At 33.1% G+C, this 14862-nt stretch overlaps 2 protein-coding genes across 2 annotated transcripts; one reads left to right on the top strand and one right to left on the bottom strand.

Moving 5' to 3' along the window:
- Positions 1–1130: 1130 nt before the first annotated feature.
- On the bottom strand, positions 1131–3463 carry LOC111698914 (carbohydrate sulfotransferase 10). The gene is made up of 5 exons (XM_023469388.1): positions 3318–3463; positions 3008–3232; positions 2767–2939; positions 2397–2547; positions 1131–1492 (listed from the first exon to the last, which is right to left on the bottom strand). The coding sequence occupies exons 1-5, from the start codon at positions 3438–3440 to the stop codon at positions 1190–1192; spliced, it is 975 nt and encodes a 324-aa protein (XP_023325156.1). The 5' UTR covers positions 3441–3463; the 3' UTR covers positions 1131–1189.
- Positions 3464–3647: 184 nt separating this feature from the next.
- LOC111698913 (receptor-type tyrosine-protein phosphatase F) lies at positions 3648–13428 on the top strand. Its single transcript, XM_023469387.1, has 19 exons — positions 3648–3855; positions 3951–4061; positions 4129–4351; positions 4497–4595; positions 4650–4692; positions 4939–5150; positions 6215–6287; positions 6687–6740; positions 6922–7011; positions 7086–7146; positions 7325–7471; positions 8316–8375; positions 8469–8540; positions 8976–9085; positions 9637–9690; positions 10777–10810; positions 11563–11680; positions 12260–12426; positions 12954–13428. Exons 1-19 carry the CDS (start codon positions 3673–3675, stop codon positions 13065–13067), a joined length of 2025 nt encoding a protein of 674 aa, XP_023325155.1. The 5' UTR covers positions 3648–3672; the 3' UTR covers positions 13068–13428.
- Positions 13429–14862: the final 1434 nt, after the last annotated feature.

Below are 14862 nucleotides of genomic sequence, written 5' to 3'. Positions count from 1 at the left end.
TCATGGAGGATATAAATTTACAAACATTTACATTTACATTTAATAAGGCATTCATGGAGGATATAAATTTACAACACTGTTAACAATGACTTTTCGTAATTCAAACTGCAAAATATCATTTAAATGGATTCAGATTAAACTTCCGCAAATGCTCTTTATATTTTCGATTTTTCGTTTCATTGTTATATGATTCTATATTTGTATAAACCAAGAGAATACAAGGTTCTATTATTCTATTAATCTGTTAGCTCCCATTCACTGAAGATAGATTGTATCCGGAGCGAGGTTTAAAAACCTAATTAATCGGAGAGAAGATCAGTCTAGGCTCACACGTCCCTCTCCCCTCCCAACCATAAACCAATCAGGGTTCAGCAGATTCTTCTTATCCCTCCTGCTCATCCCTTCAGTAGAGGAGATGGATGAGCAAGGTTTGATGAAAACATGAGTTCTGGAATTGGTTTGATCAGATCTTCTGATCCCACCTACTTGATAGGTCTTGTTATGGGTGGGCTCAGGTTCAAATCAATCTAATCTATTCTAATTAGAACCATCCATCTTTATATCTATTTACAGATCTTTCTACTTTCTTTTTATTTCTTCTTCTTCTTTTTCTTAAATGTTCGCACTCTGTAACTGTTATATTTATATAATAAGAACAAGGAGATAGTGGTTCTCTATCTTATTCCTGTCAGGAAGAGCACACAGTACTCACACTAACCCTGAGTAATGTTAAACCTACTCATTTCTTACTTGATCTTAAACTCATCTCTACTCCAGAGAACTATAAACCTTCCTACCATATTTTCACCATTTATATTTAGCCTTTGATATAGTTCTAGTCCTTGATATAGTTCTAGTCCTAGATTTAGTTCCAGTTCTTGATCTAGTTTCAAGAACTATAAAAAGCTGGATTTTTCTTCTACAATTTAAATTCTTGCTTTGAATGTTTCCATTCCTTCAGTTCGTAGATTTTTATCTTATTTCCCTGTGAAACTGTATGCTTCATCTAAACTTTACTGATTGGAACATTCTTTGAAGAATTCTCTTATGTCATCAAACCTTTGAGAAACCCGTCCGGGAGCATTCAAGAACTTGAAAACTAAGATTAGACGAAAATAAGTTCTGCCTTCGTTTAACTAAATGTCTTTTTATTCATCAAAATATATTTCAAGATTAATCAACAAACTTTTTACTTGAAGAACTCACTGAGTGAATAGTCGAATAATCTAAAATCTAGTTCATACTTTTTATACAATTTCAATATTTTATCTTTAGAGATTGTTTTAAAGTATTCAATCGCCAGGTTAGAAGTTTGCTTGATTCCTCTACCCCCAGGACCAACATGAACTCCTAATCCATCCGTCCCGGTCACCTTCTCCCAGTCCTGTCTCCTGGTGGTCAGGTTTAACTGGTGGAAGATCCATCTTGAATCCTGGCTCAGGGTCTCTAGTTTGATCACAGCATCATAGTTCACAGAGCAAGGAAGACAAACCTGGAACAAGAAGAAAGATATTCATAATATAAAACATATTAAAAAATATGTAATTGCATTAGTATAAAGGGAGTGTTCGCAAAAATGAAAGAGGTTATAGGCTTACGTCGAAAAATATTGGATAATGGTTGCTACTAATCTTACTTATATCTATTGCGTTTAAAAGGAGAAAAATGTTAAAAACGACTCATACCGACGCGTAGAACGTAGCGTCAAAACAAATTCAGAAAGTTGCAACGTTCAACTCTGATCTTAAAAAATCCATTTAATTCCAAACAAATATTATGAAATATCAACTATATACGAATTCGTCAAAAAAAGTCTATGATTTTACGTTGTAATATCTGAATGAATGCAACCTTCTGAATTTGTATATGGACGCTACTTTCTTCGGTATGAGTCGTTTTTAACAATTTTTTCCTTAAAGACGCAACATGTAGGAGTAAGATTACTAGCAATCACCATCGAATATATTTCAACGTAAGCCTATACCCCCTTTTATTTTTAGCGAACACTGCCTTTAAAAAGATCTTCACATTATCAAATCTAATTGTACGCTCACTTGAAATTACGCTGAAAATTCCTTTAAACTATATGAAAGATATGATTTTTATCTATTCTAAGATTACACAGATTACAAAATGAAGGGGATTCTTGTATTCGTTAAATTAAACATGATGAAGCGAATGTCACGTTTCATTGTTCAAAGATTGCACAGATTGCGCAGATTGCACTACGGTTTTGTGTTTGTTTTTAAGTAATGAATAAAAATAATGGGAAGGTTTAGCTTGATTTATGACGAATAAATGACATTCTTAAGTAAAAAGATTTGAGATATGCATTGAACATAAAATGAACGATAAAAATTATTTCTATAAAAATACGTATTTTATTGATTAAATACCTCCGAATAGGGAGCCCAATGTTTGTCCATAACACTAGAATCAGTTTTGATTAGATAATCCACAAACTCTGAGAAGGTTGGGTTCTGTTCCCCGCTCCGGGTTATATTATCAACCATACTAGCAGCCTCGTCTCTGTATCTCATATTATACCTAGATATTAATCAATCTTTTCATTTTTATAAATTCAATATACAAAGTTACATTTCTCTCCCGCATTCATTTGTCAAAAATAGTGATTTCATATTTTCATTTCAATCTAGAAATTGATGTTTATATTGATAAAAATTGGTATTTCTATGTGTCCTAAACCTCGATAGAAAGATGGTTAGAAAGATATTAAACTTCGACCAAGTTTAGTTTAAAACTTACTCTGATGAATTCTCAAGTTTATCTCTGTACCCGGAGACCAATCTTTGGAAAGGGTGTCTCACAACTATAAACTTAAACAAATCTCTCTCTCGGAGATATTTTATTTTTTTCTTCGGATTCAAGGCATAAAATTTCTTCATCAAATTATGTGTTTTCAACTCTTTAATGGCATCCTGAAAATAAAAACTGTCAGAAATTAATAGTTTTATTTAAATATTTGGTTTAAGTAAACCCATCACACCTTTATCTCTGGAACTTTAACACCTCGGAGTAAGAGAAAGAGAGCAGACCATGCATGCGTCCCAACCTTTCCGATCCTACACCAAGCAATACCATCCTGCTCCGATATAGTTACGGAATTAGGGAAAAATCTTCCCTGAAGGTTTTGTTTGGTTGATATCTGCGAACATTCTTTCTTCAACACATTTCTCCGATCTTGGAGAACTCTTCTCGTCTCTCCATAAACCTGAAGAAAATTAATCTTGATAATTTCACTTAAATTTAGTTTAAATTTCGACAGTTTTACTAATGATATTACTTTTTGCTCTTACTGTATTTTCAGAGATCGAAAACGGGTTCTTTCTCTCTCCGTGAAAAATGAAAAGTCCGAGAACTCCGCAAGAAACAATCAAGAGCCAGAGTTTGTTTGTAACACATTTTCTGAATTCTTTCATTTCTTTATTTCTTCCATTGTATCCAGCTGAGGAGAATGAACTGTAGGAAGGATATAAGAAAACCAGGTGAAAATACGGAAACTGGTTTCTGATGTGAAGCGCGCACTGAGTGCACGGTGCGCGTATATAGAGAACAGTTTACAAGCAGACAGGATTCCTTTACAGACCTTTCAAAACTTCAAGAATACTTTATCGAATTTGATCGAGGGAATAAAATCTTGATAAAGTGAGGATGGATGTAGGTTCGGATACATGGATTTATCCAGCATCAGATAAAGATCGTGAACCCTGTTGTATGGTTACGGAAGGAGCCTGGACATGGTTCGGTTCAATCCTTCTCACCCTGTTCCTTTTGGCGGTCTTCAACCTCAAATACTACAGGAAGATCGTCAGCAGACCAAAGAACTTGAAAAAGGTGACCAAATACAAATTTCAACAAAAAATGGATTGGAGCAAATCTTTCAAAATTATGATTTTAATTTTATTTTTTCAAATTTAAAATTTGTTTAGGAGGAGAATGAGAAAGTGTTGAAAGATTATCTGTTAGCTCATCAGCAAGGGGTTGGATGTCAACTTCCAACTTCTCCGATCACAATCAATGATTTCAAGCAGGCCTATCAGGTTCAAACCCAAACCAAATTTTAAATTTTATTAACATTTTTTAACCTTACATTTCCCATAAACCTAGGATAGACAGAAGGATCTTGTGATCTTCAAACTTGAATTCTCCGCGGGATTAGCTCCGACAGAAGATCTAGAGACGGAAGTCGGTCGAACTCCGGAGAACCAGGTTCGGAACCGGAACCAGGATATTGTTCCGTATGATTACAACAGGATTGATGTTGATGGGACGTATATCAATGCTTCTCTTTGCACCGGAGTAGGTTCTAGGAACTATATAGTTACACAAGGTTGGAAACATAAACAACTCATTTATAAATGATGATAGATCGATATTTAACTATGTTAAACCTAGGACCCCTGGAGTCTACAGTATTTAACTATGTTAAACCTAGGACCCCTGGAGTCTACAGTATTTAACTATGTTAAACCTAGGACCCCTTGAGTCTACAGTTCCTGAATTCTGGAGAATGATCTGGAATGAGAAAGTTCCTGTTATTGCAATGCTGACAAGAACATTCGATTTTATTAAAGGTAAAACAATATTATGATTTTTTAAAATATTTCTCTAATTTCTTTTTTTATCAGTGATGTGTGTACAGTACTGGCCTGCTGTACATAAGTTTGAAAGGTAAAACCGAATTAAAAATGTTCCTGAGATGAAAACTTTTTAAAGGAACAGAATGAGTTAAAAAAGTTTCCTTCTCACAGGGAGATTAAATGATCTTTTGGTCAAATCCTCGGAGTGTTGAAAAATGAGAGATGGGTTAAGCTTAATTGATCGCTTATTTGTAAATCCTAAAAAATTGGGACCAATTTGAGATCTATTACTCTCCAATTCTAGAGGTTTTGATAAGAAATAAATCCCATGTTTCAGATATGAAAATCTGCTAATACGAACCCTGTCTGAGACAAAATACGCAAACTTTATTGAACGACGGATCCTGCTCCGTCTGGACGGAGAAGAGAACAGAGAGCTGGTTCAATTTCAGTATACGGACTGGGCCTGCTACGGATTTCCTGTAAATGAAACCTTGCTTGATTATCAGAGACGTGTATCTGAAGCTCTAGAGAATAGCAAATCTAAAGGTAGAGGCTCAGCACTCAAAAATTTTAAATCAGAAACTCTGTCCCTTGGGGGATTAAAGACAGATATTTCCCCCGTCCCATACTTTGTATAGTTTCCCTGCACCCCTTCAATCTACAGCTGATTCCTATCTTCGTGATTCATCTCTCCTAATTTCTTTCTGATCCTTTCCCACCTGATTTTATTAATCACTAGCTTGGGAACCCAGCACTGCCCAGATTACTAAAGTTACTCCTGCCGTTTACCCGCACTTGAACGATTTTACCTGGAAACTAGATTTTTGCTTTTAAAGTCAAACCACTCAACTTATATTCTCAAAACCAATCTAAGAACATTCCCGTGGGTCTCCCGAGTTTCCAATCAATATTCGAGGCAAATCGGTCCAGGGGTTTTTAAGCTATGGTCGGACAAGCAGACAGACAGACAGAAAAACAGAAGTTACAACTGTATATATGTAGATAGATGATCCCTTCCCTTCGGTTTTCATTCATCATAATCGCTTTCTTCCTAATTTGTGTTATCCTGATATCCTCTCTCCTTATTTTATTCATCATAATCTTTCTCCTCGTTATTTCTCTCATCCTTATTCCTTATCCTTTTCCTTCTGATTTCTTTTATCCTAACCCCTTCGGCCTTCCTTCTTGATGTTTCTCATTCTAATCCCTTTTCTTCTAATTTCTTTCATCTTGATCCCTTCTTTCTTGATTTCTTTCCTCTTGATCCCTTCTTTCTTGATTTCTTTCATCTTGATCCCTTCTTCCTTGATTTCTTTCATCTTTATCCCTTCTTTCTTGATTTCTTTTATCTTGATCCCTTCTTTCTTGATTTCTTTCATCTTGATCCTTTCTTTCTTGATTTCTTTCATCTTGATCCCTTCTTCCTTGATTTCTTTCATCTTTATCCCTTCTTTCTTGATTTCTGTCATCTTAATCCCCCTTTTCTGATTTCTCTAATCTCCTTATTTATCTCACCATGATAATCCTTTTCCAAAGATCCCTGTCTTACTCCTATAACCCCTGATCCCAAATCCCTGTACTTCCCTGGTATTATAATATTGTTGTGTCAGGACCCTGTGTAGTGCACTGTAACGATGGAGGAGGAAGGTCTGGAGTATATATTCTTCTAGATTATAATATCAGGAAACCTTCGCAATCTTAATTCTTATTTTCCTGATTTCTTATTTTACTAAAATATTTTGATTTGCATTTTATGAAAATTGCATTATACAAAAAAATACTTTTTTGCGTTTTTTTTCTGGGTTCAACTAATTTCTTATAATTTATATTTTATTTTTTGTAGTTTTTTGATACCCTTTTTTTAAACCTTGATATTTCTAAAATTTATGATATCTCCCTTAAAACGAGATATTTCTAGAGGTATTTTCATCTTTTTTAAAAACTCGGACATATTCTTGACTTCTTAATTCAACACCCTTGGTATCATTGAAATTTAAACTTGCCACGACTCATGTCTAATAATTATTAAAACTGTCTAATACTATGTTGACAACTTCGATCTAAACCTGAATATGGATGAAGGTTGCTAGAGAATGAGGAGAAGCTTGATATTTGCAGCAAGTTCATCAAATTTAGGAAACCAAGATTTTTACTTGAATCTGATCCCCCCCCCCCCCCCCTACTTCCTACTTTTTACTTTCTTCTTTTCCATCCGTTCGTGCTCTTCTCTGTCTTCATTCATACTTCATTTTTCTTCTTAGTATAATATTTTATAAATTAATCAAATCTTATGTTAGCTTTAATCTGGGTTGTTTAGGAGAGAACGGATGGGATTGATAAATACAGAACATCAGTATAGATTAGTATATACTCTTATACATAGATATATAACTGCAGGATTAAATAGGTTAGTATCATCAAATTAAAAAAATTTAAAATATTCGCTCATTTTAAACATTTTATTTTATAAATTTTCTCCAGGAAGAAATGTAGTTTAAAGAACTTGATTCAGGACGGAGAAATTCCAGATAAGCAGATCAAGGTACAGTTTAAGTAGATGAAACTCCAGATAAGCAGATCAAGGTACGTGGCATTGTACAATTATGTACATGGCGCTATACACAATTGTAAATATGGCACTGTACTGTACACGAGTGATACATGTTGCCGTATACATTGTTTAATTGCACAGGACGTGGCCTGACATCTATGTATTTCAGGATGAGTTTAGTCTAGTATTAAGTCTTGTCCCTGGATTAGGACAGGGAGACTGTGCAGGGGCGCATAGAGAAGATAACAGGTGGAAGAATAGAGATTATTTAAATGTTCCTCCAGATGCACACAGACCCTACATATCATCATTCCAGGTTAATTAAGAAAAAACGGCAAAAGGAGACTGTCATTGTTTGTATAATTGGCCCTTCATTTCAAAAAAAGAAAAAAGAGGGGTATGCCCGATTCACAGTGGTACCCTTGAAATCTTTATCTGATCAATATTGTTAAAGATGACGGCATTTTTCTAGATTAAAACGTGTTTAATTTGATAATTTCTCCATTGTTTCCGATATAGGAAAGTCACATTTGTAGAGACACCAGAGATAGAAATAATTAGTTTCCAAAAATAAAAAACAACATGAGTCCAAATTTAATGAATTTGAGCTGCGTTTCAAATCCGCCAAAATCGGTTTCAGTTGAGCGCCGGCTTGAATCTTGAAACATTGAATAAAATTTTAAATGGAACCAACCATATTTAAGCCGCGTCTTAAATTCAAGCCGCGGCTCAAATTCTTTAAATTCGGCCTATTATATTTTATTTTTTACGTTATCATACAACGCTTTTAAAGGGTTCCATTGCGAATCAGACATACCATTCTATCAATTAAGGGTCACTTTTGAATACGTTTACAGTCCCTTTAAACGTTTTAAAAATTAAATTAAACAATATAAAATAGTTAAGAAATTGTCTTCTTTAATTTGAAATATATTTGAGGCCCTTTTGAAAATTTTGAAAGTCTAGAAATTAATAGTAATTCAAATTTTTAGGGGAACTCATGTTCTGACTATATTAATTAATAGTATTTTTAGGGGAACTCATGTACTGACTATATTAATTAATAGTATTTTTAGGGGAACTCATGTACTGACTATATTAATTAATAGTATTTCTAGGGGAACTCATGTACTGACTATATTAATTAATAGTATTTCTAGGGGAACTCATGTACTGACTATATTAATGCTGTCTTTGTAAACGGATTTCTGAGATCTAAGGTATTCAAATATTAATATTTATCAACGAAGATTTAGTTTAGCAGATCTGATTAAATTGTAGATTAAAACATGTTAACTTATTTTTTATTTTAGGAATTTATTGTGACTGAGTGGCCACTTCATCATACAATCTCAGATTTTTGGTCAATGGTCTACGATCACGAGGGAGAAATAATATTGATTAAATTAAAATTAAACGAATTGGAATCAAATTTTTTTTTCTTAGATCTAAATATGTTAGATTTAATAAAATTATCTTTATCTTGTATATTAGATTTAATAATGGCTTATTAAACACACAATATATAACGCAGTCAAGGGAAGAATTAATAAAAGCTTTTTTAGAATTACTAGAAATTCAAGGCGCTTCGCGCCCTTCTTTCTAGCCATAGAGGGTGCTTCGCGCCCATCTCCTAAATTAATTGTGAACATGTTCTCTTTGTGTACATCGTAAAACAAAACAAAAATAATTCGCGGATTTTCACAAAATATTTCGCGGATTTTCAAAATTTTTAAAAATTTAATGACGATCGTACAATATATAACGCAGTCAAGGGAAGAATTAATAAAAGCTTTTTTAGAATTATTCTCTCTGAGCAGGTTTCTACCGTCGTGGTTTTAGACAAAATAAAACCAAGTGGAAGGTTTCCAGCTTTCTGGCCGGAGCAAGGCAAATCTACCAAATATGGGCCTGTATTTAGTGTAGAGAGGTATACTTATATATAAAGTTTTCTGAAGGCTTCACTCCTACCTTTCTAATAACAATTTTAGCTATGAAATTATCAGTTCAATATTTGTGCGGTAACTTAAAAAAGTTTGTCTCATTGTATATTTTTGAGCAAACATTTTTTGTAAATCTGCAAAAAGATCATCATCAGAAACCGAAGAATATATTACCAGATGGGTGCCACACTTCTAGCACCCTCTAGACCTTTCAAAAAAACAATAAGACTCTGGAATTTCTGATTCTTATTTTGTTAACTTTTGAAATTAAGAAAAATCTATTGTTGGTCTGTTTATTTTTTTAGTTTTCATAAACGAAATTGGCTTGGTTGTTTCCATCGAATAATTACTAATTATTGTTCAGTACTGGCTTAAATAATGAAAATAATGGAAGAATGATTACTAAAGATTATATTGTTTAGTACTGGATTAAATAATGAAAATAATGGAAGAATAATTACTAAAGATTATATTGTTTAGTACTGGATTAAATAATGAAAATAATGGAAGAATAATTACTAAAGCTTATATTGTTTAGTACTGGATTAAATAATGAAAATGATGGATTCTCCGTGTTCTCTCTGGATGTGAGGTATGAAAAAATATGATTTTAATTCTTAATCTTTCGATTGAAAAATTGAAAAATTTAGACAATTTTATTTTAACAATTTAACATAAACTTTATATCCGCATAACTTTCTCGGCCTGTGTGAAAAAATGTCCGAAACTTAAATCCATTTTCTTGATTAATGATAGTTTTAGAAATGAAGAAAAAAATATTCTTTTTGGCAGCCCCAAAACAAAAATAAGTATTGTGGTAAATTATATAACACTTTTTAAATGTTTATTGATTGAAAGATGATATCTTGACTGAGATTTATTCCGAAACATTCAGGACATACAAAGAGCTTATTAGTTTCGCGTGCTATCTCCCCCATACACTACGCATATTTGTAAGTATGCGATACAGTTAAAATGATATTAGAGTTGTTGAATTAATGTAACAGTCACATATTTTGTTTTATCTGAGGCCGAATTTAATTAATTTGAACCGCGCCGCTGAATCGCCAATCACCGGTTCAAATTGCACGCTGGCTCAAACTCGAAACACTAATTAAAATTGCAAGTTGAACCTCGTCGAATGTTTGAACCGCGTTTAGGAGTGGTTCAAATTCTCGGCCTCTGTATTATCTTTAATTCTATCATGGTTTAGATTATACTTTTTACATTAGAACAAATTAATTGTGCTTTTCCTTATCCCCATATCTTTGAAATCTGATAGCTTAAACCTTTCATGCTGCTACCTTAGATTATTTGATCTAACAGAATTCATAGCTTGAAATAGTTTAGGTCTTCTAGGTTGCTATGATATAGGGATAAGAAATTCAGAGTTTGTGGCAAAAATGAATTCGTTTGAATTACTTAACTTCTAGAAAATAGATTGAAAGAATTTTAGAGCAGTCTTTGACTGTTTAATGCTCCAGGAATGTAGGAGCCGTGACCTTCTCAACCTCGCAACCTCGCGTGACTGTTTTTTTATATTAACCTAGCCTCACCCTGACCTTGAAAATTAGTATAATGCCAAAAACGTTTGGAGGGGGTTTCAAGAAGAGCTATTAGAAGACGTAGCTCCAAGATCACTTTGTGAAAGGATACTTTTGATTTGATTTTTTTGCAGGAGACATGAATTATCTCCACATAGGAAAACCCAGGTAAAGTGATTTCTTGACACAAAGAATGATAGATCGTCTTCAAAATTGAAATCTCAGAGGGTGGTTTAAAAATGAATAAAAATACAGTAGTTTATATCAATATAATATATACGACGATTGTACCAAAAACTCTTCACAAGTTATCATGCTAACTGGGACACACTGTCACAAAGTTTCAAATCCCGGAATATCGCTTTTTTTTCAAAATAGAAGCTAACTGTGGTTTAATGTGATTTAAATGCACGATCAATAATATTTCCTGTGCCGGGGTCAGATGGTACTTTTTGCAATTATAACGTAAACGCGTATATTCAAATAACCCTTCATTTATGCCTGATTCACAACATCACCCTTTAAACCTTTGTGTTATCATTGAAAACAGAGTAATCCGTGTGTTCATCTCTAAAATGGTGTTCAAGTTACCACAGAGTGTACACCAGTGTACAGCGTGAACATAATTATATTTCTCGAGAATCCCTAACATGCAATGTCCAACGCAATTTTCAAAAATTTCAATATAATTTTATTTCTGCTACTTCTAGAAGGAAAATATCAATACGTTATTAATATAAAACAGCTGTCAAACAAAATTATCAACAATTACATTTTATAGATAAATACGGTAAAGTCGTCCATCATCCTTGATCAGTCAACGGTTAAAAATGTACTGTTGTGAATCAGGCAGGCACGTCACCCTTCAAATGGAGGATCACTAGAAATTATGCCTACAGTCCCTTTAAATCTGTTTTTAGGCTCCTTGTGTTGGAGAGAACCAAGGACGTCAAGCTCCTATTCTCTCCTCTCTGGTCGCTGGTGTTGCTATCCCACCCCGGAGATGCAAGATTTTCCAAATAGAAACATGGCATTCAGGTCATATTCCTCAACTTGTAAACAATACCTTTTAATTCATTTTGGACAAAATTTTCTGATTTTTTGTTTTGTTCGGAAATTAGGCATATAAAAATAAAATGTGATAAAAAAATTCAAAAAAATTCAAAACATCGATGATCCCGGTTTTTTTTACTCACCCTGTATTTGAAAATATATATAGATTTCTTTTACAAGGTGGAAATATTGGAATACTGTAATACTCATAAAATTATTTTACTCAAACTTGTATTTATCTTTTATAAAAAACTTAAAAAAGATTATTGTTAAATCTAATTAACAATAGCAGGGGAATATATATGGGGGGTTAATGTAAAATGAATGACTATAATGAAAGATATAAAACAAGGTAAAAGCTGAAGGGTAGGAAAGAAAGCATTTATTTGATAGAGTTTGTTAATGCCAGAAATGAGTGGAAAATTGAAATCAAACCCAGCTAAAACCAATAATTTGAAATACATCATATGTTTTTCTGGGGGGGGGGGGGGCGCAAATTTAAAATTTTAATCCCCCCCTAGAAAATCTTTAAATACCCCCCTGGACAATAGAATACTTTTACAGGTTTGCTCCCCCTGCTACAAGGAGTAAAGGATTGGGAGCTGGAAGATTCAGCTCATCAACCTGTTATTGTTGTTTCAACAGACGGTCGGAGCAAGGTTGGAGTTTACACTCTACTATCCTACTGCAGGGATCAGATACAGAGGGAGAACGAGTTTGATATTATCCAGGAACGGAAATTAACTTATTAGATAAAAAATAGGATTAGATTAATTTTTATTTATTAGTTTTCAACCTATAAACTTCCTGCATTCGTCAAGGGTGGGGGACAAAAATTAAAAGTATTAGGAAGAATTGATACAACTATTCAAAACTACATTACAAGGAAATTAAGAGAATTTCACTTTACCAAGAGTTCTCTCGACCAATTTTTCCTACAGTCGTCGTCTTCTATATCAATACAATCAATACCACTTTTGATCTTAATTTTGTACTTCTACCAAGCTTTCAAACAGCATGGATGCACATAAACATGAGCACAAAGAGAAACTGGTTGTCAATTAACAGCTTCTCTTTGTAAACATAGAGTATGAAAAAAAGCTTGTTAGAAATCAAAATTAAAAAGAAAAATCGTCTTCATCTTATTGATAAAACCACCGACAAATGTACTAAACATCCAGAGCGTAGCGAGTTGTGGAAATCGTGGATTGGAAGGTTGATGAAAAGGCGTTAAAAGATATAATTTCTGTTAATCCAGGGAGCTGCAACCATCAAATCCCACCGACCCAGTTTACTCAAAACTGTTTCAGAGTATAAATTGGTTTATCAGCTTCTCAAACAGTTGGTCAAAAAACAGATGATCAGTACTTAAATCAGCTGCTAGTCAATCAACCGAACAAATTCAGAAGTTCACCAGCTCTTTATCAGCCCGGATAGAAAAACAGTTTATCAGCTTCTAAACAGCCGAAAAGACTGCAATTTATCAGCTTTTAAACCACTGAAAAGACTGCCGTTTATCAGATTCTAAACAGCTGATGAGACAGCAGTTTAGCAGCTTCTATACAGCTGATAAGATTGCAATTTATTAGATTTTAAACAGCTGATGAGACTACGATTTATCAGTTTCTAACCAGTTTATTCAATTATTGATATTCCAAAATTATCTTATTTGTTTGTTTAAATATGTTTTCTTTATTATTTATTGTTATTTCAATAAAAAACTTTAATTCGAACTTTAATTTATACTAGCTGCACATTAATCTTACTATAGAGGGCAGGGGATATAATCCCGTTTCATGGTGTCTAATGCAGGTATGCAACATACTTGTTCTGCCTGGTCGGCACTTCAAATGAAGTTTTCGGTAACAGAAGTGACCGTCATTGTCCTTTGTGTTAAAAAACGTCAAAAAATTAGACAAAAAACGACTTCCTCTGTCTAATGGTTAATCTAAGGGATAAGACACCCATTCTATGTTCTCAAGAGATCGCCTAATGTAACGATTTATTTTAAACGAATTTTGACAATTTGGCCACCTTGAAGGTAACATACTAAACACACATGTTTTGTCGCTTTACTTTAAATGTCTTACAAAATGGCGATATCCGATCCATTGAGTTTGACCTTTTTTCATAATTTCAATAAACGTTCTGAAGACTTAGAAAATTATGAAAAGCTGTATGATGATGTCGTCTTTGCAGATTTTTGTTTTCACATTCTTTTCTCTCTACAAAGCTGTAAATACAAACAATATTTACAGGGACATCCCTGTTACTATGTTCACAAACTTCTCCGCCACCATAATGATAATTAAGGGTGTTCGCGTCTTCACGTCTTTGTGGGAAAGTTAGCTCCAATTGATCCCCACTTCCAGACTTTACTACGTAAAGATATTTAAGAGCTTGAATGTCGTCTTAGTAAGTTCGAGAATTCAGATTATGCAATAATGTAATGATCTGAACAATTTGTAATTAACCTTTATTTCTCATATAATTTGTTCACAAGCTTGGGAACCCACTTTGCCTGGAACCTAATTTTTCTCTATAAAAATTAAGCCCTTTTGTTTAATCTTCTTTTAGTTTAGCCCCTTTAGGTTTATCTTTCTTTAGTTTATCTTTCTTTAGTTTATCTTCCTTTAGTTTCTTTTCCTTTAGTTTATCTTCCTTTAGTTTATCTTCCTTTAGTTTCTTTTCCTTTAGTTTATATTTCTTTAGTTTCTCTTCCTTTAGTTTATTTTCCTTTAGTTTATCTTTCTTTAGTTTATCTTCCTTTAGTTTCTTTTCCTTTAGTTTATATTTCTTTAGTTTCTCTTCCTTTAGTTTATCTTCCTTTAGTTTATCTTCCTTTAATTTATTTTTCTTTAGTTTATCTTTCTTTAGTTTATTTTCCTTAAGTTTATCTTCCTTCAGTTTCTTTTCCTTTAGTTTATCTTCCTTTAATTTATTTTTCTTTAGTTTATCTTCCTTTAGTTTATCTTCCTTTAATTTATTTTTCTTTAGTTTATCTTTCTTTGGTTTATTTTCCTTAAGTTATCTTTCTTTAATTTATCTTCCTTTAGTTTATCTTTCTTCAGTTTATCTTTCTTTAGTTTATCTTTCTTTAGTTTATCTTTTTTTGTTTATCTTTCTTTAATTTATCTTTCTTTAGTTTATCTTCCTTTAGTTTATCT

This window comes from Eurytemora carolleeae, unplaced genomic scaffold (genome assembly GCF_000591075.1).
Source record: "Eurytemora carolleeae unplaced genomic scaffold, Eaff_2.0 scaffold41, whole genome shotgun sequence".
Classification (NCBI taxonomy): domain Eukaryota; kingdom Metazoa; phylum Arthropoda; class Copepoda; order Calanoida; family Temoridae; genus Eurytemora; species Eurytemora carolleeae.
This window is presented reverse-complemented; position numbering and strand designations above follow the sequence as displayed.